The following is a 25,836-nucleotide window of genomic DNA, read 5'->3' on the forward strand; positions in this document are numbered from 1 at the left end:
CAGAGGTAAAGGAGAAATTTTTGCTTAGAAATGATTTTTTTGGGTCACATCTGCTGTCTGCAATATCTGGAAATGTACTGCAATATTCCTATCACCCAATCTTGTACTAGCTGGAGCACTGACGAAGGGGAACTAAAAATACAATATACTTGGTAAACATTTCATACAACAGAATTGAAGCTCATAACATAGAAAAAAAATCGTCATGCAAAATGTTATGCAACAATGTTATTTTGTGCTGACATTGAGGTTTGAAAATGTTGCATATGTCAGACAGAGCTAGACAAAAAAAAAAAAAAAAAAATGTGGACACTGGGAAATAAATGCTCTCTTTTCGAGTCTCTCAAAACCTACAGTGTCAAACTCCAGAGTCTGAGCCTCAGGTTAGTATGCTAAACGAAATTTCCAGAGGAATGAACGAAAAAAGCAAACTAAACCAGAAAGCTGTCGAATAAAGGAAAGGTAGAAGTTTACAGTACTTGATTTGGGCCTAGGCATGCCTTTGAGCCTCTGATATAACATGCTGGTCTGCATGTGGGTGGGTGGAGAAGGCCCAGGAGGAGGGGGAGCTGCTCGGGTAGGTGAAGAGAGGTGGTAAAAAAGTAAAGAGACAAAGTGACTGTCACGAAGGATGACAATTAAGATGACAAACTCCGAGAAGGACAAACAAACAGGCAAAAACGATCAAACACGAATGGAGAGCTGCTGCTTCCTTGGTGTGATTGCAACGTTACAGAAGTGTGACGCTGTTTGACGAGGGACGGGACTCTTACCAGCACCCTCAGCACCACCGTACTGAGACACTCAGAAGCGGAATGCAAATCCTGGATGCCTTCATCCAGATGGATACGCATGAATGATGGCGGCGGCATCATTGACCGAAAGAAGATAGACGTTTTGTACAATAAAGAACACCTGTATGTTAAGAGCTGCTTCCTCCTTCCAGGTGACCAGAAACGGCCCTCGATGTTGACATAATTGGAGGAGCTGGCTTCTTATCCCCAGGATGTGACTTAACTTCCTATGGAACCTTGTACCTTCTACTTAAGCCTCTCTGTGCGTCAGCTTCCTCCTCTACAAATTGAGACTATTAACATCGTTTTTTGTGTACCTTGCAGGGTTGTGGATAAGAACAAACAAAACAGTGCATGGGATGGATCTCTGTAAAGCTTCAGGTGCCTACAAATGTTCACTGTTATCTCCTACATTGTGAGAAGGCAGGAATTAATTGCTTTGCAAAAGCAGATGAAGAGCCGTTATTAGTTCAAGCGAGCTCGGGAATATTCTTGCTCCCTTTGTGGAATTTCAACGTGTCAAAATCTGTCATTTGGGGGGAAAAAATGTGTGGTATCTGATTGTTTCCAGCTCATTTAATTATTTTCAACTTGGAGTTCTCATGGCTTTTATATTGTGGGTTGAATCATATATAAAAACTTGCCAGCTTATCAAATATGTTACTTGCTATTCCAAATGTTAGAATACGGTAATCAGCACTTGACCCATCTGTCATGTGGTTTACAATATCAGCACAGCAAACATCCTGTAACAATAGCCTCTCCTTCAACACAGGCACTGACACTATCAGCTTCTGCAATTCTCTTAAATGAGCGTCTCATTAACCTCAGACCTGGTCCTTTCTAATGGTTCTCGTTTATAGAGCAATCTGTATGGTGATTGCCAAGTTTGCTTCTTGGTTTGCTTGAATTTTTCAACTGGGAGAATGCATTTTACTGCAGGCTTAACAGGAAATGCAACTCTAGCACCATTAATTAAAAAAAAAATATATGAGAAATAAGGATAAATATAATATTCTGGAAAAACCATCTCTTAAAAGCAAAAGTTCATGTCATTCTTTTCTTGTGGGATCACCTCAATGTTTGAAATGAAAGACCAAAAAAAAAAAAAAAAGAAAAATGAAAAATCTATTCACTATTCTCCTCTTACTTAAATCTTTTGTTTGGGAATGACTGTGTGTAAATAGAATTTTTTAAAAAATCAGTTTTAAATGACAGCTATATAAAGGAAGGCAACTACTAATCTCTTCTTTATAAAAAGGTACTCCACATTTTACGTTTTGTTAAAATCTGGTCTCCACCTATAGCTGGGCGGAAAGTTGGGTGCATCTCTGGTAACACCTTCTGGCTCTCTGAATGTGTATTACTTGAGTGTGCAATTCTTAGGGAAACTCCTCATTTATTCTTCCCAGAAAACAGAACCTGTGTAAACCACTTGACATGGTGCTTTATAAAACAATGAAACGTCCCCAGGCTGAACCATAACCGGCGAGGCAGCAGATACATATTTCAGCTCAATGGGTCTTGATGGAAATTCGTAAAGGGATTCCCTCCTGCCAACTGTCTGTCCAGAATTCTGACAGTGAGGTTTGCCACCATAGAAAAACAAGCTCCCTATTTTTTTCCCCTCACAGAGCAAAACAAAAACATCATACCTTGGTTTCCAACTTCATTTACCCAATTACCATTGCTCATGTTTACACAATTAAATCTGCTTGGCTTCCAGAGAGGGAGTTAAATGTGACTGCAGAAAAATAAAAAGAGAATTCCTCTGCAGCCTCAGCTAAAGCCAAGGAAGAGAGGCATCCAGGAGTGAGAGACTCTCCAATTAGCCCTTAAATAACCTGACCGTCTCTGTTCCAGCAAGTGGATTGCCAGTCCCTGAAATATCATATGAAAGATGGATATGGTTGATGGAAAGCCCACTTACAACCAAGTTCCAACCTATTTATGTGTTGCTGAAGACGCCAGTGTTTGTATTACACTATTACTAAAAATAACTAGCCTGGAGCAATTCACTAGGATTTGGGGGTAGGGGTGGATAAAAGCTAGAGTAGGAATAGAATGCTAAGCAGAGAGCCACAACACGCTTTCCAGAGCACCCTGCCTCCTTCAAATGATGGCTCCACGGACCATACATTTAGCGCAGGGCTATAATTCAACATAATTTCTTTAGTGGGGCATGCCATCATATATACTTGATTCCCTGTATCTTCATCACTCTCTTTCAGAAGATTCCATCTTTAGGACAGTATAAACTATATGGTAATAAAGACCAGTGGATGAACCATGGATCTTTTTCGCTACTCTTTTCATTGCAACCATCTTTGTCTCTTCCCCATAAGGACATGGGCGGCATGGCCTGTCCATTCTATCTCTAACATGTCTCCTGATCTTATCTCCCACTGTACGAGATCATGTGCCCACACTCTTGCTGTGGGGGGTGGGGGGTAGATACGCAACTCAAGTCTCATCACCTCCACCTCAACTGGTGCTAAAGACTCCAAGCCAGCATTTAGTTCCTTCCGTCCCCTGGAGTTCACTGATCATGCAGTGTCCATGCTGATCTCCACAAAGCACACATCTGAACCCGTCATACTCCTGCTCAAAAGCCTTTAAGAGCCTTCCCTCCTCCCCCCACCAAAAAGAGTTATGCCTTCATAACACAGGCTCAACTCCTCTGTTGATACCTCTACTTGAACCCTTATGGCCCCTTAATAATGGCCAATTGTAGGTATGTTTGTCTTCCCCTAAGCCCAATGAATTCTTTATTTCTAGGGGCTAGAACAGTACCTGGCCCAGGGCATGTCCTCAAATATTGGTGGAAGAAAATCCTCAGCGGATCCTGCCCAATGGTGTGCTTTCATGGAAAACCAAATACTCTGTGGTTGCCATGTGCATAAAAACTACACAGCACTTTTTTTTTTTTTTTTCCACAGCAACTTTTATCTCTTACCCAAAGCCCCTGGTTACTTAACAAATGCATTAAGCTGAGTTGCTGAATAGTAAACATTATAACTCAAACCTCCAAACCAGAGAACAACTTCAGGTGTCTTAATGTGATGAAAAAATGATTTAAGATAAATAAAATTATTTGTATTTAAATTAAAATAAATTATATCCACAAGAAAGAAATAATGCTATTATAATATTTTCTTTCTCCAATTTCGTATCTTTGTATCCCAAGTCAGGCTTTGTCCCTGAGACTGAGATGCTGCACCTAATAAAAGTAAAGTTAATTCTGGATAGACACAGTAGTGGACATCTCTTATCCTCGTATGTGCAGTCGCCTTGCTCAGAAATGCCTCTCCTCCACTCCATGTGGGTCTAGAGGGAATGCAAGCAATAAATCCTACAGGGACAGTCATGTGAGCCAAGCCAGGCCAACCACAGCATCCCAACACCACCATGGGTATTGTGATTGGCTCAGGGATTAACATGTGGCCCTAGCTGGGCCAATGAGACTGTTCTCTGGAATTGTATATAGTTTCATAGGGAGGAAAGTTCTTTTTCCTCCAGAGTCATTGGCTAGGATAAAAAACTGGTGCTATCTGTGGCTATGTTCCTCCCAACCTCTCCTACAATGACCCTCCGTCACATTAAAGAAGCCTGTCAACAGCTGGAGAGATCAAAACAAACTAAAAGTCTTTATTTCTGAGCCCAATCCCTCCATGCATTTCCTAGCTACCTAGGCCAAAGATGACCTTTCCTTGCTTAAGCTATTTAAGGTTGCTGTTGCTGTTGTTGTTGTTTTTGAGCACTTGCTCTAGCAAGAATACTGATTTAATAGTACTATTAAATATTCACCCAGCCCCCAAATAAACTTTCACATATATGGCCACAAGCTCTCTGGGTCAGGATCTTGGGCCATCTGGAAGGGTGATGAGCAGAGGCAAACACTTCAACAAGGCCCAGGGACATCCCAGACAGTTCTTCTTGGGGAACCAGCCCTTTACCTCCATGACATCCTCCTCCCTGCCATGCATCAAAGACCCTGGCCTAGGTGAAATCCCCATGTGTTGCATTCCTGCAGCATCTTGCATCTCCCTCTACAGCACAGTCACCAGATGAAATTACTTGTTTTATGCCTGTGTTCTCCAATTTATTTGGAGCTCCGCAAGGGGAGGGACCTCGGTTGCTTTTCCTCATTGCTCCCTCCCCTGGTGCCTGGCACAGGTCCTGGAACTTAGTGGGTGTTTAACAAATATATGTGGAACTATATTGCAATGCTTTATTTTGAAATTTATGATGAAGAGATAAATCAGCTGCCTCTTCTATTCTGCTGACATCCAAACTGCAACCCCTGCCTCAGCAGCTTCAGCATCACCTGAGAGTTTGTCAGATTTCCAGGCTCCACACCAGATCTGCCAAATCAGAATCTACGTCTTAACAAGATCCCCAGAGATTTGTATAAGCATCAAATTTTGAGAGGCGTTGTTTTATATTCCATTTCTGAAATCAAATAATATTGCACATTTGGATTTGGAGGTTTCCTTTTAAATAACAATACACAAATAATAACATATAATTTTATGTTTATAATAACATATATAAAATTATACCTCTATAGATAGACAGATAGATAGATAGTAATGGGTGCTTACCATATGCCAGGCACTGTGTTAAGAGCTTTGCTTGGAATATGTGTTTTAATCTTTGCAACAATCCTTTGGGAGGAGGAACCATTATTAACCTCTTTGACAGAAGACAAAAGGGAGACTTAAACTCATTGGAGCCAAGACTGTGATTTAAATTTTTGGTATAACAGATTCTGAGTGCTCAGGCTGGTCCTCGGGTACTGTCTTCTTGGAGCTGTATGTTTAGGATTCTAGTGTGTGGACGCCTGGCTTCTTCAGCTGTCACACTGCAAGCGAGGCCAGTTACTAAATTGTGAGTGGGGCCAGTATCTCTTGGCTAAAAGACAAGGCAGCCTGGTGGCAGGGGCTGGAGGGGAGTGGATATGTGTGAAGGCCCTAAATAGCGTGCAGGACCCCAGACTAGAGTCACTCACTGCCCATATTATTTTGAAACTGGCTTCTTTTCTCTAAGCCTTGGTTTCCCCACCTGTCAAATGAAGCTTTGGGATTCAGGGATTGCGAAACCCCTTTGTGGTGATATAATTTTATCATTAATAATCACAGGTGTTTCATAGTATAGAAGTTGAAAGTGTGGGCTTTGGAATTAGGCTTGTGTTCAAATTCTGTCTCTACAACTAACCAGCTATGAGGCCTTGGACCCAGTTACTTAACATCTATTTCTATTTCTCTGTATTTCTACAGATAACAGAGTGATTTCTTATTGCATGGGGTGTAAGAGGCACATTTTAACATTTCTGAAATTGGAAGCATCTTACATTTGATGGTGTGTCACACTTTAGTTGGCAGCATTATTTTATTCTTAGGAGTACATAAATTAATGGCGTGTCTTATAATTGATGGCTTTTAGATTCAATGAAATATGGTAACAAAATACTTATCTCATAGAATTGTTGTGAAAATTAAATGAGATATGCATGTATCTACTTGGCACATACTAAATTCTCAATAAATGACAGTTGTTATCATGATTATGATGGGCAGCATGTCTTTTTCTTTTCTGGTAGAAGAGACATTAGTTTCATATTTATTGATTCGTGGCATATTTTTAACACATCCTCTCTTCCTCCAAGATCTTCCTTGGTGAGAGTGTTTGAAACATGTTTCTCCTTGCCCTCCTCATTTTTTATAAAGTATAGATGAGATACTAGTCTACAGAATAATTTTGGATTGGAAACCCTGATTTGTGTATCACTAAAACAAGAAGGATGAAAAGAAAAACATTTAGTCCCTGTGTATAAGATATGAAGCATGAGATGGTCCTCGATTTAGGATTTTAGGATGGCCTGGATCTTGCTGAGATGGATTTGCCCTCACTGGTTTCTTGGGTGGGTGACTCCATACTGTGTGTGGTGAGTATCACAATCTTGCTTGTCCCCTTTTTCTCCTTCTACTGGACTTGAACCTATAAGAAGTTTGATGGAGATGGGAAAAAATACAGAAACTCAGCACTACAGAATCTGCTTAGAAGTCCTTTGGATGGATTTGGCTTGCTCTAGAAGGTTTCTGTCACTTGGGAAGAAAAGAAAAATCTTCAGTTCCTTGGCAATCTCAACTGTCCTCATAAGATGTCGCAGGGGAAAGATTTTGGCAATTATTTGGTTCCAGAAAGGACTGCTCTGTTTTTTGGTGGTCTTCCTGAATTAAAAGTTGTATACTTTTGAATGTATCCACTGAGTGAAAGGGTATTATCCAATTGCCTGTCACATTAGCTGGAAAGACTGCATGGTGGAAAGAGACAAAAAAAAAAGCATGGTGTTTGAATTTAAATGATCTGGGTTCAAATCCTGCTGGAAAATGTCATTTATCCTTTCCAAATCTCAGCGCCCTTATCTGTAAAAGGGGCAATAATGAAGCACTCTCCATGGGACTAAGGTAAAGAATGAATCAGATCACCATGTAAAGTCCTTAGCACAGTGCTTGGGCCCATGGGTACACTGTCTGTCTGTCTGTCTTTCTATCTATCTAATTTTGCAAATCCTTGCCATATTTGAAGGAAAATTTGTTTTATTTCAAGTTCCAGTAGAACTGTTCCGATGCTCATAAAATTATGCAAGTATTTAGCCAAGAACTCAGGCAAAACAGCAATAATAGTGTAGACTTTCTCAGAGCTTGCTGGGTTCACAATGTGTGATGGTTTAAGTGGAAATGTATTTAAAATAATAGAATTCAATTACAGGAGTCACAGCTTTTCTCTTGTAGAGTAACAGCCTTTTATATATTTTTTCTTGAGATACTGTAATTAAACTGAACATTTAATTTTTAATAATGCTACCAGACAGAAAGCATAAGCCCACCAAAATGCCATCTGCAGAGTCCCGGAGCCTTGCAAAACACAGCCTGACCGAAGGACTCTGCAGCTGTCTGTATTTCACCCCGATTTGTACATGTAACTCCAGCTGTGCCGGGCCACCTGCACGCATTCAGTTTTGCATACCTATCCAGCGATTCAGGCTTTGTTTCCCTCGAAGGAAATTGAAAAGGGAGAGGGAGGGTAAGAAAAAAGATGTAAAGATCGGGAAAGAAGTGATTATGATTTTGATTATGACTGAGATCTACTTTGCCAAGAGGAGGCCTTGGATGTACCAAGTTTCAAACGCAACTCTGCTTTGACCTTAACTTTTAGGTCCAGTTTTACTCTCTTCCTCCTCCGGCATCCTTTCTCTCCATCCCAGCCAGTATGATTTTTCTGGAGTGCAAAACACCAAGCCGTCGTCCCCGTGCTTGAAGAGCTTTCAGTGGCTCTATATCACCTTTGGAAGTGAGACATGTGGGATTTTTCTTGCGAAATATCTACATGCAAAAGTTGGTATAGGACTTCCCTGGTGGCACAGTGGTTGACAGTCCACGTGCCACCGCAGGGGACACGGGTTCGTGCCTCAGTCCGGGAAAATCCCACGTGCCGCGGAGCGGCTGGGCCCATGAGCCATGGCCGCTGAGCCTGCGTGTCCGGAGCCTGTGCTCCGCAACGGGAGAGGCCACAACAGTGAGAGGCCCGCGTACTGCCAAAAAAAAAGGTGGTACAAAGCCAGGTGAAAACCCTTTGGACCATGGGAGACAGTCTGAACGCTGTATTATGATGGCACGTAAAGGTCTTGGAGATCTTGCCTCCCGCGTCTGTTGCCATCCTCAGCACCCACTCCTGCCATCATTTCACCCTGCTGTGCAGCCACATCGAATTATGGAGTAGTTCAGAGTGTGGCATCTAACTGGCCTCAGATGCTGCCTCTGCTGACTTTTTTTTTTTTTTTTTTAACATTTTTATTGGAGTATAATTGCTTTATAATGGTGTGTTAGTTTCTGCTGTATAACAAAGTGAATCAGCTATACATATACATATATCCCCATATCTCCTCCCTCTTGTGTCTCCCTCTCATCCTCCCTATCCCACACCTCTAGGTGGTCACAGAGCACTGAGCTGATCTCCCTGTGCTATGCGGCTGCTTCCCACTAGCTATCTATTTTGCATTTGGTAGTGTACATATGTCAATGCTACTGTCTCACTTTGTCCCAGCTTACCCTTCCCCCTCCCTGTGTCCTCAAGTCCATTCTCTACATCTGGGTCTTTATTCCTGTCCTGCCACTACGTTCTTCAGAACCATTATTTTGTTTTTTTTTGATTCCATATATATGTGTTAGCATACGGTATTTGTTTTTCTACTTCTGACTTACTTCACTCTGTATGTCAGTCTCTAGGTCCATCCAACTCACTACAAATAACTCAATTTCATTTCTTTTAATGGCTGAGTAATATTCCATTGTATATATGTGTCACATCTTCTGTATCCATTCATCTCCCGATGGACACTTAGGTTGCTTCCATCTCCTGGCTATTGCAAACAGAGCTGCAAAGAATATTGTGGCACACGACTGTTTTTGAATTATGGATTTCTCAGGGTATATGCCCAGTAGTGGGATTGCTTGGTTGTATGGTAGTTCTATTTTTAGTTTTTTAAGGAACCTCCATACTGTTCTCCATAGTGGCTGTACCAATTTACATTCCCACCAACATTGCAAGAGAGGGTTCCCTTTTCTCGACAACCTCTCCGGCATTTACTGTTTGTAGATTTTTTGATGATGGCCATTCTGACGAGTATGAGGTGATATACCTCATTGTGGTTTTGATTTGCATTTCTCTAATGATTAGTGATGTTGAGCATCCTTTCATGTGTTTGTTGGCAATCTGTATATCTTCTTTGGAGAAATGTCTTTTTAGGTCTTCTGCCCATTTTTGGATTGGGTTGTTTGTTTTTTGATATTGAGCTGCTTGTATATTTTAGAGATTAATCCTCTGTTGGTTGATTCGTTTGCAAATATTTTCTCCAAAAACTTCCAAAACTATGTTGAATAATAGTGATGAGAGTGGGCAACCTTGCCTTTTTCCTGATCTTCGTGGAAATAGTTTCAGCTTTTCACCATTGAGAGTGATGTTGGCTGTGGGTCTGTCATATATGGCCTTTATTATGTTGAGGTAAGTTCCCTCTATGCCTACCTTCTGGAGGGTTTTTATCATAAATGAGTATTGAATTTTGTTGAAAGCTTTTTCTGCATCTTGAGAGATCATATGGTGTTTCTCCTTCAATTTGTTAATACGGTGTATCACATTGATTGATTTGCATATATTGAAGGATCCTTGCCTTCCTGGGATAAACCCCACTTGATCATGGTGTATGATCCTTTTAATGTGCTGTTGGATTCTGTTTGCTAGTATTTTGTTGAGGATTTTTGTATCTATGTTCATCAGTGATATTGGCCTGTAGTTTTCTTTTATTGTGGCACCTTTGTCTGGTTTTGGTATCAGGGTGATGGTGGCCTCATAGAATGAGTTCGGGAGTATTCCTCCCAAGGGCCCAGCCGCTCCGCGGCATGTGGGATCTTCCCGGACTGGAGCACCAACCCGTGTCCCCTGCATCGGCAGGCGGATTCGCAACCACTGCGCCACCGGGGAAGCCCTGGAAGATTTTTATTAAGTTTCAATTTCAGTGCTTGTGATTGATCTGTTTATATTTTCTATTTCTTCCTGATTCAGTCTTGGAAGGTTGCACTTTTCAAAGAATTTGTCCATTTCTTCCAGGTTGTCCTTTTTATTGGCATAGAGTTGCTTGTAGTAATCTCTCATGATTTTTTTTATTTCTGCAGTGTCAGTTGTTACTTCTCCTTTTTCATTTCTAATTCTATTGATTTGAGTCTTCTCCCTTTTTTTCTTTTTTTTTTTTTGCTGTACACCGGCCTCTCACTGTTGTGGCCTCTCCTGTTGCGGAGCAGAGGCTGCGGACGCACAGGTTCAGCGGCCATGGCTCACGGGCCCAGCCGCTCCGCGGCATGTGGGATCTTCCCGGACCAGGGCACGAACCCGTGTCCCCTGCATCGGCAGGCGGACTCTCAACCGCTGTGCCACCAGGGAAGCCCTCCCTTTTTTTCTTGATGAGGCTGGTTTATCCATTTTGTTTATCTTCTCAAAGAAACAGCATGTAGTTTTATTGATCTTTGCTATTGTTTCCTTCATTTCTTATTCATTTATTTCTGATCTGATCTTTATGATTTCTTTCCTTCTGCTAACTTTGGGGTTTTTTTTGTTCTTCTTTCTCTAATTGCTTTACATGTAATGTTAGCTTGTTTATTTGAGATGTTTCTTGTTTCCTGACGTAGGACTGTATTGCTATAAACCGCCCTCTTAGAACTGCTTTTGCTGCATGCCATAGGTTTTGGGTTGTCATGTTTTCACTCTCATGTGTTTCTAGGTATTTTTTGATTTCCTCTTTGATTTCTTCAGTGATCTCTTGGTTATTTAGTAGTGTATTGTTTAGCCTCCATGTGTTTGTATTTTTCACAGATTATTTTCCTGTAATTGATATCTAGTGTCATAGCGTTGTGGTTGGAAAAGATACTTGATACAATTTCAATTTTCTTAAATTTACCGAGGCTTGATTTGTGACCCAAAATATGATCTATCCTGGAGAATGTTCCATGAGCACTTGAGAAGAAAGTGTAATCTGCTGTTTTTGGATGGAATGTCCTATAAATATCAACTAGGTCCATTTTGTTTAATGTATCATTGAAAGCTTGTGTTTCCTTATTTATTTTCATTTTGGATGATCTGTCCATTGGTGAAAGTGGGGTACTAAAGTCCCCTACTATGATTGTGTTACTGTTGATTTCCCCTTTTATGGCTGTTAACATTTGCCTTATGTAATGAGGTGCTCCTGTGTTGGGTGCATAAATATTTTTAATTGTTATATCTTCTTCTTGGATTGATCCCTTGATCATTATGTACTGTCCTTCTTTGTCTCTTGTAACAGTCTTTATTCTAAAGTCTATTTTGTCTGATATGAGAATTGCTACTCCAGCTTTCTTTTGATTTCCATTTGCATGGAATATCTTTTTCCATCCCCTCACTTTCAGTCTATACGTGTCCCTAGGTCTGAAGTGGGTCTCTTGTAGACAGCATATATATACGGGTCTTGTTTTTGTATCCATTCAGCCAATCTATGTCTTTTGGTGGGAGCATCTAATCCATTCACATTTAAGTTAGTTACCAATACGTATGTTCCTATTACCATTTTCTTAAATGTTTTGGGTTTGTTATTGTAGGTCTTTTCCTTCTCTTGTGTTTCCTGCCTAGAGAAGTTCCTTTAGCATTTGTTGTAGAGTTGGTTTGGCGGTGCTGAATTCTCTTAGCTTTTGCTTGCCTGTAAAGGTTTTAATTTCTCCATCGAATCTGAATGAGATCCTTGCTGGGTAGAGTAATCTTTGTTGTAGGTTTTTCCCTTTCATCACTTCAAATATGTCTTGCCATTCCCTTCTGGCGTGCAGAGTTTCTGCTGCAAGATCAGCTGTTAACCTTATGAGGATTCCCTTGTATGTTAGTTGTTGCTTTTCCCTTGCTACAATTTAATTGTAGTTAATTTTTGATAGTTTGATTAATATGTGTCTTGGCATGTTTCTCCTTGGATTTATCCTGTATGGGACTCTCTGCACTTCCTGGACTTGTTTCACTATCTCCTTTCCCATATTAAGGAAATTTTCAACTATAATCTCTTCAAATATTTTCTCAGTCCCTTTCTTTTTCTCTTCTTCTTCTGGGACCCCTATAATTTGAATGTTGGTGCACTTACTGTTGTCTCAAAGGTCTCTGAGACTGTCCTCAATTCTTTTGATTTTTTAAAAATTCTGCTCTGCAGTAGTTATTTCCATTATTTTATCTTCCAGGTCACTTATCCATCCTCTGCCTCAGTTATTCTGCTACTGATTCCTTCTAGAGAATTTTAAATTTCATTTATTGTGTTGTTCATCATTGTTTGTTTGCTCTTCAGTTCTTCTAGGTCCTTGTTAAATGTTTCTTGTATTTTCTCCATTCTATTTCCAAGATTTTGGATCATCTTTACTATTATTACTCTGAATTCTTTTTCAGGTAGACAGCCTATTTCCCTCTTCATTTATTTGGTCTGGTGGGTTTTTACCTTGCTCCTTCATCTGCTGTGTATTTCTGTCTTCTCATTTTGCTTAACTTGCTGTGTTTGGGGTCTCCTTTTCACAGGCTGCAGGTTTGTAGTTCTCATTGTTTTTGGTGTCTGCTCCCAGTGGGTAAGGTTGATTCAGTGGGTTGTGTAGGCTTCCTGGTGGAGGGGACTAGTGTCTGTGTTCTGGTGGATGAGGCTGGATCTTGTCTTTGTGGTGGGCAGGACTGCATTCGGTGCTGTGTTTTGGGCTGTCTGTGACCTTATTATGATTTTAGGCAGCCTCTCTGCTAATGGGTGGGGTTATGTTCCTGTCTTGCTAGTTGTTTGGCATAGCGTGTCCAGCACTGTAGCTTGCTGGTCATTGAGTGGAGCTTGGTGTTAGCATTGAGATGGAGATCTCTGGGAGAGGTCTCTCCATTTGATATTACGTGGGGCCAGGAGGTCTCTGGTGGACCAGTGTCCTGGACTCTGCTCTCCCACCTCGGAGGCTCAGATCTGACACCGGCCAGAGCACCAAGACCCTGTCAGCCACATGGCTCAGAGAAAAAGGGAGGAAAAAAAGAAAGAAAGAAAGAAAGAAAGAAAAGAAAAGAAAGTTATTAAAATAGAAAAAAATTATTAAAAATAAAGAAATAAAAAAGTAATTAAAAAAAGAGAGAGAAAGAAAGAAGAGAGCAACCAAACCAAAAAACACATCCACCAATTATAAGCAGAGCTAAAAACTATACTAAAAAACAAACAAACAAAAAAACTGGACAGCCAGAACCCTAGGACAAATGGCAAATGCAAAGCTATACAGACAAAATCACACAAAGCATACACATACACATTCACAAAAAGAGAAAAAGGAAAAAAATATATATTTACAAAAAAAAAGGAAGAGAGCAACCAAATCAATAAACAAATCTAACAATGATAATAAGCTCTAAATACTAAACTAAAATAAACATAAAACCAGAAACAAATTCGATGCAGAAAGCAAACCCCAAGGCTATAGCTGCTCCCAAAGTCCACCATCTCAATTTTGGGATGATTCGTTGTCTATTCAGGTATTCCACAGATGCAGGGTACCTCAAGTTGACCGTGGAGACTTAATCTGCTGCTCCTGAGGCTGATGGGAGAGATTTCCCTTTCTCTTCTTTGTTCGCACAGCTCCTGGGGGTCAGCTTTGGATTTGGCCCCACCTCTGTGTGTAGGTCGCCTGAGGGCATCTTTTGGGAGGTCTGAGGTCTTATGCCAGCATTCAGTAGGTGTTCCGTAGGAGTTGTTCCACATGTAGATGTAGTTTTGATGTATTTGTGGGGAGGATGGTGATCTCCGTGTCTTACTCCTCCACCACCTTGAAGGCCTGCCCAACTATTTTTCTTTTTGTTCTTTTTTTTCCCCCTGAGGACCTTGGCGCTGACCACATCACGCGCTCAGGCCGTCACATGCCTGGGCACCCCGGCCCTGCTCACTCTTAAGAGGACTCTAGCTTCACTTAATCTTCTAGGAGTATGTTATTTAACCTCTCCATATCTCAGTTTGCTCATCTCTAAAATGGGAATAATAGTAGTAGCTACCTCAGAAGGGGTTTTGAGGATTAAATGAGTGAATATACATAAAGTACTGAGAGTTGTACCTGGCGTGTAATACACAATTAATAAGCTTCAGCTATTTTTATTAACTCTATGGTTTTATGTATTTGCACATATTACTCTCTTTATCTAGGGTGCCTCTCCACTTTCCAATCCCACCTCCTTTTCACTGATTCTATTTCATCTTTCAAGACGAAGTCCAAGCTTGCCATTCTTGGGAAGACTTCCATGGTTTTCTGACAAGGCCCTCTTACATACAACTCTATACCAATCGGCGTTGCTGCATACTGAATTTGTAATTTACACTTAGGCACCTATTTACGTATGCTCCGTAAGGGTAACAGCTGTTTCCTCTTGTTTACACAGTCCCTGGCTTTTACCACTGTACCTGGCACATGGCAGTCTCCCACTAAGCACTTGTCTAATGAATGAACGAATGAATGAGTGAATGAATAAATGAACACCTTTCCTTCCAGGGAGAAAAAGGCCTGTGTGCCTTGAACACAGGTTTTTGAGTCTTCAAATACTTATTGCTAGCCTGGTGCTTGGAGTGTGCTCAAAAATGCTTTCTGAACTGATTGGAAATGCATTTAATTCTAATCAGATGATAATTATCTTTGGAGAATCCTTTAGACTTTAAAACCATGATCCATACTATATATTTATTAAAGTTTTAAGTTCGAGCTTTCCTCAAAATATACTCAGAAGTTTGGGGACCAAACAAGAAGGAAATTGCCTAAGCCAGAAAACATTTAAGGGCTTTCCTCTCGTGAAACTTCTAGCAATGGCCCCCGTTTAGCCACCTGTGCGTGCACCCTGCCTCATCACGTGATACATACAAGAACAACACGGACACAACTCCTCTCTGCCTTGGCCGAGAAACATTCATCAAAGAACACAAACTTCTCAATAGGGCAGAAAACAGGAAAAAGAAACGAGAAACAAAGAGGAAGATTAGTTTGCTTCAGTCACTGTTTTTTTTAAAAAAGCACATGAGGCCAAATCACTGGAATCCTGAAACCAAAGATGAAATGAAGCTCCACAGCAAACCAGGGTTCTGTTCCTTCAAAACTTATGCCTTTACAGAAATTCTGCTCTACAGAGGTCAACATCTAGTGGGCATGAGATGTAGTTAGACAGCACAAATTAACTCCTTAAGTATTACTGCAACTCCACATCAGTCTTTGGGAGTACATACATTAAGGAGCTATTAAAAAACAAAAACAGAAACAAAAACTAAATATAACTCAACAGTCCTGATGGTTTATAATGCATATACAATTGGTTCACCTGCGTCCTTTTGATTCTCTATTTGAAAGAGAAAGCACGACAAGGAGAGAAGAGAGAGAGAAACAAGAACACATATGCAAGGATTAATGAGCAAGTGAACCAAAATGCCCCCCACTTATGTGTGATACATGATATTGGAAGGAAAAAGTTGCCCTTGAGTTCCCACCGCCCAGAAGTGTGGGGTCAATGCTGCACAAATAGAAAATTAGTCAAATTAAGTTTAATGTGAAATCAAGCTGTGACACATACATGAACTCTCCGAGTGACAACTAAGTCATACGTTCTAGCCAGAGCTTTGAGGACGAGGACAACTCCAAATCTCCAGAAAGAACAAGAAAAAGCTTCCCAGTTTCCGAGAACAGACAGGAGGCATATAAGATCTAACTTTTACAGAGAACGGACCACCCTGTGTGATCTACCCACAACAGTTTGACATCTTAAACATGGAAAAGAAAGCACGGTTTGGCCCCAACTGTCCTTTATCTGACACCTAACACATCGCTCCCCACCTAGCTGCTACCTTTTGATTGTGTACCAGTGACAAGCACCTTACAAATTGGGGTTACACACAAGCAAAGTAAAAATGCATTCAGGTCACAGACAGAGAATAACTGAAAAACTTACAGACAAATCTGAGTTTATCACAAACAAATGGCTTAATTGTCTAACCTGTGTTAGGCTGATAAAAGTGACTGGACTTCTTACACTGGGTTTCACAGACAGAATCAACAGACAAGCCAATGCTAAAAAACTTGAAGCAAGGAGAGTGAGTTGGTTTGGATCTGAATTTTCTTGAAATAATGAAAACAGAAAGAGTGAAGACAGCATGGCGAGGAGGTGGTAGGTACTCACGAATGGTTAAATCCATCACTTGGGAGGCCAAGCAGAAGACAGGATGCTCATACATTTCTCTCTTTTTCCCTATAAAAGAGGATTTGGGCATGCAAGAGGCTTAGGTCAGAGGTCAAGAGGTTATAGGTCATAGGCTAGAGGAAAACGTTACATTAGCTCAAAGGAAAATAGCCACAGAATATTTTGGGATAAACACAGGATAAAAGAAAAAGGAGTTTCCAAATTGGAGATCTACTGGATTAACCATTCAGCATGCCGTGAGTCACGAGAGAGATTGTGACCATGATTTTACACGTCTCTTTAGAATTATTTGCAAGAATACAATGACCGAAAACATCATGAATAAAGGGAAACAGAATTTCATTGATTGAAGGCTCCAAGATACTAAGGATTTCAGACTTTAGTATCTAAGGCTCTTGAGGTATTTCTTCATAAACATAGTCTCCAGCAATATTACTACAACTTCTTTCCAACATTCTCAGGGAACTAAGCTGTTAAAGGTCACAGAGAATCTCAAATGTCAAAATGCAAGATTTCTTTGCCGGGGGTAGGATCAGAACCTTGTAAAAGAAAGTTGTCTGGTAGTAATATATTTAAAGCTGCCATGTCTCAGCCTATGGTGGACTATGTTCATGAAAGAAAACCTGATACATGCAGCCAGAGGATGTTGGGTTGTCTGAATTAACAATCCCAGCATGCTTTGAAATTGGTGTCACAGCCACTTTTGCAGGGTTAACGTCAAAAAGTGGCTGAGCCAATCACGGACAAGGAAGGAGAGAAGCAGAAGAGAGCAGGTAGTGTGGAATGAGGTACTTCTCTGAAAAGAGAGTTGGAAAAAAAAAGATTGGTTTCTTCGAAGAATCCCCAGCCCTAAAAGTCACAGTGCAAAAGATAATTAACACAACCAAGAAGAATTGAGGCACAAAAGGAAATTACAGACCAGCTGATCTACTTCAGAAATGAATGCATTTTTACTTACAGATCTTAAAGTTTGTTTTTGGATATATTTATCTGAAAGAAGAGAGCAGATCTTACCAAAAGACTAGTCATAGCTAGACCAAGACCTACACACGAGGCAGCAGACGTGGCAACAGAACGTTTCTTGATCCCATCCCATCCCTGGCCTGGCCTAGAATTACTAGGTACCCGGTTGACTTTAACAAATACAACCAATCATTATGTCCTGGGAAGGTAAATGCTGGAATCATTATTTGCTAATATAGCCCTTTAAAGATCTCCTTGTTCCTCTATTTTTGTCACTCATTACCAAGTCAAGAGTTGATAAACATCCTTTTAGTGCCCAATTCTTAAGTGTTTCTCCCTGGATGCATAACAACGGATTCATTACCACTGGTACACAATTTGCATTGTCAGACAGACAAAATTGAGAGAAGGAGGACATGGAATGTACAGAACACTGCGCATTTGACAATGACCTTAACCTAATTCTCTAAGGAAACAAGGACTTTGGCAGGGTAAGTGATGGGGTTTTGGTAGTTGATTAGGTCTCTCCTATTTTTTCTTTTCCCAGTCATGTCCTGAAGGCAGACTATGGGTATTTGCTGGTTTTGTTTGGGTGTTTCACATGAGAGAACATCAGATTCCAGAATGCGGACACATTGAGTTTTGCACACAGAACTTCCACATTTATACACTTACACCACGGTCAAGTTGGGTGTGGTTTTCAAATCACCCTATAGCAGCCAACAGGGTAACAATGAGAAGTGATTAATACCTTTGCAAATGAACAGGTCCCAAAGAACCATATCTTCTCAAGTAGAGTGGACTCAAAGTGCCTTTGGGCGATTACTTGGTCATTAGTGACCACTTCCCTAAAACTTGAGAGGGCAGTGACAACAACCATCCTAGGTTTGGAGTAACAAGATTGAATAAGATCTAAAGCAAACCAGGAGCCATCAGAGACAGCCGAATACTAACCTGCCATCAAGTCTGAAAAGCTACCGAGAGACAAGATATGTTCAAGAGACCAGCAAGAGTTAGGCAAAATCTTGATGTTGCTTTATTCAGTTCCTGTTTTACTTCCAATGCTATCAACAGTGGACAACAAGCTGTTTAGTTTTCCTCTATTTAAAGAAGGTAGCCACCCTACAGAACTCTTTCATAGAAAAACATTAGCCACAGAGCAAAGTCAGGGCCAACACAGCCTCTTGGAAGGACCTTAGTTGTCTGATAACATCCTATATTCAAAATCCTTCCCTACAAAGACCGTTTCCTGAGACCCTGTGCCTTCAGTCATTTATGTGGCCACAGCTGAGGAAGCTATCCCATTTCAAGTGCTTTCAAGTTTCAGCTTAACATACAGAGATGGGCCACTGTTTTCTGGTGCCCGTCAGAAAAGAGAGAGACTTCCCTAGGGAGGCATACCAAAATTTAAATTAAAAATTGGGGGCAGAAGGGGGCCTTACCTTCGATTTTGGCATACTCTGACAGCCGAGAATAGTTGACTAAAGCAGCCTGTTCTAGACATTTACGGATGACTGTTTTTACCTCCTCTTGTGGTACTGGGGTAACAATATCTTTCATCAAGACCTATAGGTGGAAAAACTAGGTTCTTAAGATGGTTCAGCGAAATGTGTTACTCATTTACGTTTAAAGAATTCAGTTTAAAATGAGTTGTGAATGCCTCTTTGCAACTTAACATAGATTGAGTGCCATTGTTAAAGAGAAAATAAAAAATTCCAGTGCACAGTTAGGATGTCAAAGCCTGTCCATGAATCATGGAAGGGCAAGGAGCGTATCTTCAATATATCCTAACTATTTGAGAGTCTGGAGATAAAATATCTAGAATTTTGGCAATTTCTTCATATTTATTCTGGTATTTGATGAATGGTAAACAAATCCTTTAGAAATGACAATCTAGGCCATTCAACCACAATATTTAATTACCATGATGTTTATGTCTCTGTGTGTATATCATTTGTCTTTTACTTTCATTCTTACCCTTTCCAAGAGTGAGAGGGTAGCTTTCAAAGCACCTTCAGGTCGACCAAATGGAAAGCAATACCTAAAAAAGACAGAAAAATGTTCAGGTTGCCTGAATCAATTACATTTTAGAATGAAATATGCTGTAACTTGATTCCTATGGCAACTCCCTCTCAGGAACAGAAAATGCTTTTTATTTTGTCACGTTGTGTTATGCTAATCTGAATTCACACCATATATGTGTGTATATAATGTATATATGTGTATGTGTGAACAAATGTCTGCAGCAGAAAAGAATATTTCCAGTGATGACATAAGGCTCTGTTTGGATTTCTGTTGTGAAGGAGAACCATTTGTTAGCTCAAATGTGACCTTATATATAATTATTGAGACCAGACCGGCATTAAACAATATTAGTTGAAACAGGCTAAAATTCAAACACACTTACCTAAATCCCCAGAGGATTAATATAGGAAATACAGGAGTGTATTTTGAGCAAATTCATGATTCTACTAATTGTCCTTCCTTGATTGTAGTTTTTAATTGTTATTTGAGCTTTTTCTATTGGCAATGTATCTAGCGTAGAGTGTATGACCAGTAAAGATTTATCCAGGAGGTTTTTGATGGCACAGATGGTACCTATGTCAGGTACCACTAAGAGTTCTAGTAACTATTTCAGGCTGTCATAAGCCTTTCAAGACATTCTTCCTCATCCTCCCAGACTATCCTATGTATGTATGCCATTTCTTTCACTTGCTGGCTGAGGGGCTGGGGGCAAGTTACTTAACTTCTCTCAACGTCGGTTTACTCCTTGTTTCAATGGGGATTACAATAACTACCTTACAAATTGTCCTGAGAATAAAAAAAAAATGAGTTCATTCTTACCCAGCTTCTAGTTCCCTGTGCAGTGCACAGGAAGCATTTAATAAATAGGAACTATTTACTATACTATTATAAAAGCTCTTACTATTGATGAGCTCCTATTCCAAGATCTCTGGGTTCAGAACCAACCACCAGTGCAGCATTAAAAATATCTAATCGACTCTAAGGGAGAAGTGGGCTGTGTGGTGCTAAGGCTCAAGCCCAGACCCGCGAGCTGTCTCGAGAGTGTGGGGGAGTGCATGATCAGTCTGTCAAGGCTGAACCAAGATTCCTTCTTTCCCCACATAGCCCACTAGTCCTGTTTTCAGGTAACGGAGAAGGTGGGGTTGCTCTTCTGGGTACCACTGCCTTCCTTCCCTATGAGAACTGATTCACAGGAGTTTTCACTGTTGTATTTAAAAACCTTGAAGAAGCGTCAAATTCAACATTTTAGTAGATTTTTTAGATAGATTGATGATCAGGGTCAGCTTACACGAAGAGGGCTTTGTTCTTTCAGTGGAAATAAAATGAACTTAAGATTTCAAAGTCTCCTGGATATTGGGGAACACTGTCTTGGTTGGCTTTTTCATTCAGCTATTTCTTTCTTATTTTTTTTTACTGAAGTATAGTTGGTTTACAGTGTTGTGTTAGTTTCGGGTATATAGCAAATTGATTCACTTATATATATATTATATATATATATTACATATATTCTTTCTCAGATTCTTTTCACTTATAGGTTATTAAAAAATATTGAGTATAGTTCGCTGTGCTATCCAGTAGGTCCTCATTCAGCTATTTCTAATATTTAGTGTGTCTCTGAGAGATTTACAGTTTTAGAAAATCAAGCCCTTAATTTGCCCCTCCCCAGTCTCATCCTCCTAAAAAGCCCTTTAACGCCAGATCCTTACCTAAAATGTGTAATCTGATTTTCCAGCAGAACTCGGAGTCTCTCTTTGATTTCTTCAAAACGTTCCTTTTCTTCAACAGTCACAGTTCCAATTCCATCAGGCCTGAAAGAAGACATGTCATGAGGTGACGGGAACCTCATACGCTGACACCATCAAATCAGATCTCTAGCAGGAGGAAACTGTCCATTTTAGAAGAACAACTACAGTGATCGATGTGACTTTAGGAGAAGTCCTGCTTTTCAGTGCCAGCGACTAGAGAGGATGGGGTATTTTGAGGTTATCATTTGGAGACATTTGCAGAACTGTCGCTCATTTATTGTGAAATGGTAAAATGTACAAAGGGGTGGCTTGCAGGTTAAAGCCAACCTCTAGACCTGCTCTGTTTGGCTCACAGCCTTTTGAAATTTTGAACTGCTTGCCAACATTTTTTACATTAGGAAAGTTTTATGATACAATTCTCTTGCAAATTTGGAACAGCTGGCATTAATTGGAGAGGGGCAACAAACAGCTTCTTCCTTAGCTGGGGCAGGCACTCTCCGGGTCCATATCTCTAATTTACATTACCTGTCTCTCTTGTGGGCACTTATGTTTGGGACTCCTGAACTATGCACACAAACGCCTATGAAAACCAGAAGTCCTGTAAGTGTCTATATTTCCCAGAGGTAAATGCTGTTAAATGACTCACTTTCCAGCTTATAACTACAGATGTTCGGATTAATTTCACCACTCATGTATTAACTAAAGAACAAATTACAAGACATTGTACAAATTACAAGACCTTGATGAAAGAAATTGAAGAAAACTCAAATAAATGGAAAGATATCTTGTGTACATGGATTGGAAGAATTAATATAGTTAACATGTCTGTACTACCCAAAGCCATCTATAAGTTCTATGCAATCCCTATCAAAATTCCAGTGGGATTTTTTTTCACAGAACTAGGAAAAAAATATCCTAAAATTTGTAAGGAACCACAAAAGCCCCAAATAACCAAAGGAATCCTGAGAAAGAACAAAGTTGGAGGCATCGCAATTCCTGAATTCAAACTATATTACAAAGCTGTAGTTATCAAAACAGTATGGTACTGGCATAAAAACAAACATATAGACCAATGGAACAGAGTTGAGAGCCCAGAAATAAACCCTTGCGTGTATGGTCAACTAATATTTGACAAGGGAGCCAAGAATACTCAATGGGGAAAGGATAGTTTCTTCGATAAGTGGCAATGGGAAAACTGGATATCCACATGCAAAAGAATGAAATTGGATCCTTACCTTAGAACATTCACAAAAAAGAACTCAAAATGGATTAAAGACTTAAATGTAAGACCTGAAGCTGTAAAAATCCTAGAGTGAAATATAGAGGAAAAGTTCTTTGACATTGGTCTTGGCAATAATTTTTTTGAATATGACACCAAAGCACAAACAACAGAAGCAAAATAGACAAAACAAAAAAAGTGACACTCTAGCAAACTGAAAAACTTCTGCATAGCAAAATGTAAAGACAACCTACAGCTGCCTAACATCTAAAGCTGGATTTCTCACTTAATAGTCTGTGACTTCTTTGAGACTCAGTTTCCTTATCTGTCAAACAGGGATAAAAACAGTCCTTCCTGAGGGTTTCTATAAGGGTTAATTAGCACATGGAACATGATAACACATACAAATCCCCTGGCACATAAGTGCTCAATATATGTTTGCTATTGTTATTGCCAAAAAAAAGAGACAACCTATGGAATGAGATAAAATATTTGCAAGCCATCTATTTGATAAGGGGTTAACATTCAAAATATAGAAGGAACTCATAAAAAATAGAACCCCCCCAAATAATTTGATTAAAAATAGGCAGAGGACATAGACTTTTTTTCCCAAAGAAGACATACAAATGGCCATTAGGTACATGAAAAGATGCTCAACATCATTAATCATCAAGGAAATACAAATCAAAACTGCAGTGAGATATCACCCCACACCTGTCAGAATGGCTGTTCTCAAAACAAAAAGACAACAAATACATGCTGGAGAGGCTTTGGAGAAAAGTGAACCCTCCTGCACTGTTAGTGGGAAGGTAAACTGGTGCAGCCACTATGGAGACCAGTACGGAGGTTTCTCAAAAATTAAAAATAAAACTGCCGAACGATCTAGCAATCCTACTTCTGGGTATGTATATGTATCTGAAAAAAAGGAAATCAGTATCTTTTTTTCCCCCTCATTTATTTATTTATTTATTTTTTATACAGCAGGTTCTTATTACCTATTTTATACATATTAGTGTATCTATGCCAATCCCAATCTCCCACTTCGTCCCACCACCATCACCCGCCTCACCCTCCGCTTTCCCCCTTTGGTGTCTATACGTTTGTTCTCTGCATCTGGAAAATCACTATCTTGAAGATATATCTGCACCCCCATGTTAACTGCATTACTTACAATAGCCAAGATAGGGAAACAACCTATGTTGTTTATTGACAATATTATCTATTGACAGATGAACTGAATGGATAAAGGATACATACACAGTGGAAAATTATTCAGCCACAAAAAAGAATGTGTCATGCTAAGTGAAATAAATGAGACAGTAAGGTTAACACTGATATGTGTATGATAAACACATAGTACTTACATGTGGTATCTAACGAAGCTGAACTCATAGAAACAGAGAGGAGAATGGTGGTTGCCAGAGGCTGGGGAGTGGGTGAAATGGGAAGATGTTGGTCAAAGGGTACAAACTTCCAGCTATAAGAGGAATAAGTTCTGGGGATCTAATATACCCTATGGTGACTATAATTAATAGTACTGTATTATTTACTTGAAAGCTGTCAAGAGAGTAGATCTTAAATGTTATACACACACACACAAACACAGAGTAATTATACGAAACTAACCTTACGCAGTAATCATTTTACAATGTATCCGTGTATCAAATCATCCCATTGTACATCTTAAACTTACACATGGTATGTGTTAATATCTCAATAAGGGTGGAAAAAAGAACTAACCACATAGGCTATTTTTCAATCTTAGAGAACTACTGCTCATTTAATAGAAAGAATGACCCTGGCATAAATAAATGAATTTCAGTTTAATCACAGTATTCTCATGTTTCTGAATTACCAATAGGTTCACACACATTTTCCTTATTTCCTTTGGCCCATTCAAGTTGAAAATACAAAGGAAGGCTGCATATTTATAGCCCAAATTTATCTGTGCCAAATTAGACGAAGGATAATCTGACCCATTCAAAGTCTTCAGCTCCCAGATCTTGTACTGACTTGTTTTGACTACTGGCTGAGCCAGTTTGCAGATTGGTGCGTCACCATGAAACTTCTATTGGAACATTCTTCAGTTTGCAAATGCAAGTCATCTTGAGACCAAACAAATGGTCTTATTTATAGGCCTTCTCAAGGATCCAGCAGAAGTTGGGAAAATCCTGTATACTAGACCAGTCTGACTGCACAAAAGACTTGGCAAAAGATAGCAGTGTACCTCCTGTTAGGGGTTTATTGGTCAGCTTCCCTTCTTTTTAAGTACTAAAAATGCCCTACTTGAAAAAAGAAAAAACTTCCCCTCACCCACTTTGTAGAAAATACCCCTAAATAGTAAAATGCTACACAGTCCATTTCTTCACACCCTCCTGAACTTAGAGGCAAAATGCTAAATATCAGGTAGGCTGTTGGAATCCATACACGTGTCCTTAGTTTCAAATTTTCAGGAAAAATCTCAAATGTTAATTTACGAAATTTATTTTAAAATTATTTAAACATAAAATGCCCACAAATCTGTAGTTAAATCTCAGGATGAATTCACTGGCCCCACGAAATACCTGTGCCACTTTCTGTAGTAACGTCTCATGTGTCTGTTATAATCTACAACTTTCTTTAGCTGTGGCTTTTGAATTTTGTTTATACAAAATTCAGCTTGCTAATGCACTGAACACATGTTTATACAATTGGCGTGTGTACATGCACACAATCGATTTGGGAAAAGTCGAGCCATTTTAAGCATTTTGTTTCTTAGCAGGGAATTAAGCCAGAGAAAAATGTTATTAAATATAAGGTACAATTCAGAGAGGAGTTTATAGATCACAGGAAAAAGCCTGAAAACCATTTAACACAGGCAGCCCAGAGATGTTTGTGGCCATTATTAGGAAATAAACCTCTCTGTGAAGAAAATCATTCCTTCCTTACCCAACAAGTCTTCTAAGGCAATTAGGCAATTAGAAGGCAGCTTTTAGATTCGTGTTTGAGATGACAAAAACTGAACATTTAGTCTGTGCCTGGCTTTCCTGTAATTCTCACTACAAAGGGTATTATAAACATAACATCTGATTATGTTTTTTCCCCTTTTGTTCTGATGATTCACATTTATAACTATTAAAGGTATCAGATGGCAGCTTCCGTGTCTCCTTGAACTACTCTGTGAACACCATTCATCTCCCTATTCAAAAAAGGTAAACAACTAAAAATTATTGCCATTTCTTAAATTTGCTTCTTAATCGCCTATGTCCGTGTGAATAGTTTCTTTTTTTTTTTTTTTTTTTTTTTTTTTTTTTTT

General features: G+C 39.7%; 1 protein-coding gene across 1 annotated transcript in view; it reads right to left on the reverse strand.

Annotated features, from left to right (window-relative positions):
- CADPS (calcium dependent secretion activator) overlaps positions 1-25,836 on the reverse strand; it is a gene marked incomplete at its 5' end in the record, with an annotated part of 468,533 nt that overhangs the window by 105,205 nt on the left and 337,492 nt on the right. The window contains 5 exons of the mRNA XM_024746317.1: positions 15,717-15,734; positions 16,569-16,637; positions 18,995-19,118; positions 19,530-19,593; positions 21,284-21,385. Of these exons, the coding sequence (XP_024602085.1) occupies positions 15,717-15,734; positions 16,569-16,637; positions 18,995-19,118; positions 19,530-19,593; positions 21,284-21,385 (377 nt within the window). The remainder of the gene's footprint in view (positions 1-15,716; positions 15,735-16,568; positions 16,638-18,994; positions 19,119-19,529; positions 19,594-21,283; positions 21,386-25,836) is intronic.

The sequence above is a fragment of the Neophocaena asiaeorientalis genome, unplaced genomic scaffold (assembly GCF_003031525.2).
Source record: "Neophocaena asiaeorientalis asiaeorientalis breed wild unplaced genomic scaffold, Neophocaena_asiaeorientalis_V1.1 scaffold251, whole genome shotgun sequence".
In the NCBI taxonomy this organism is placed as follows: domain Eukaryota; kingdom Metazoa; phylum Chordata; class Mammalia; order Artiodactyla; family Phocoenidae; genus Neophocaena; species Neophocaena asiaeorientalis.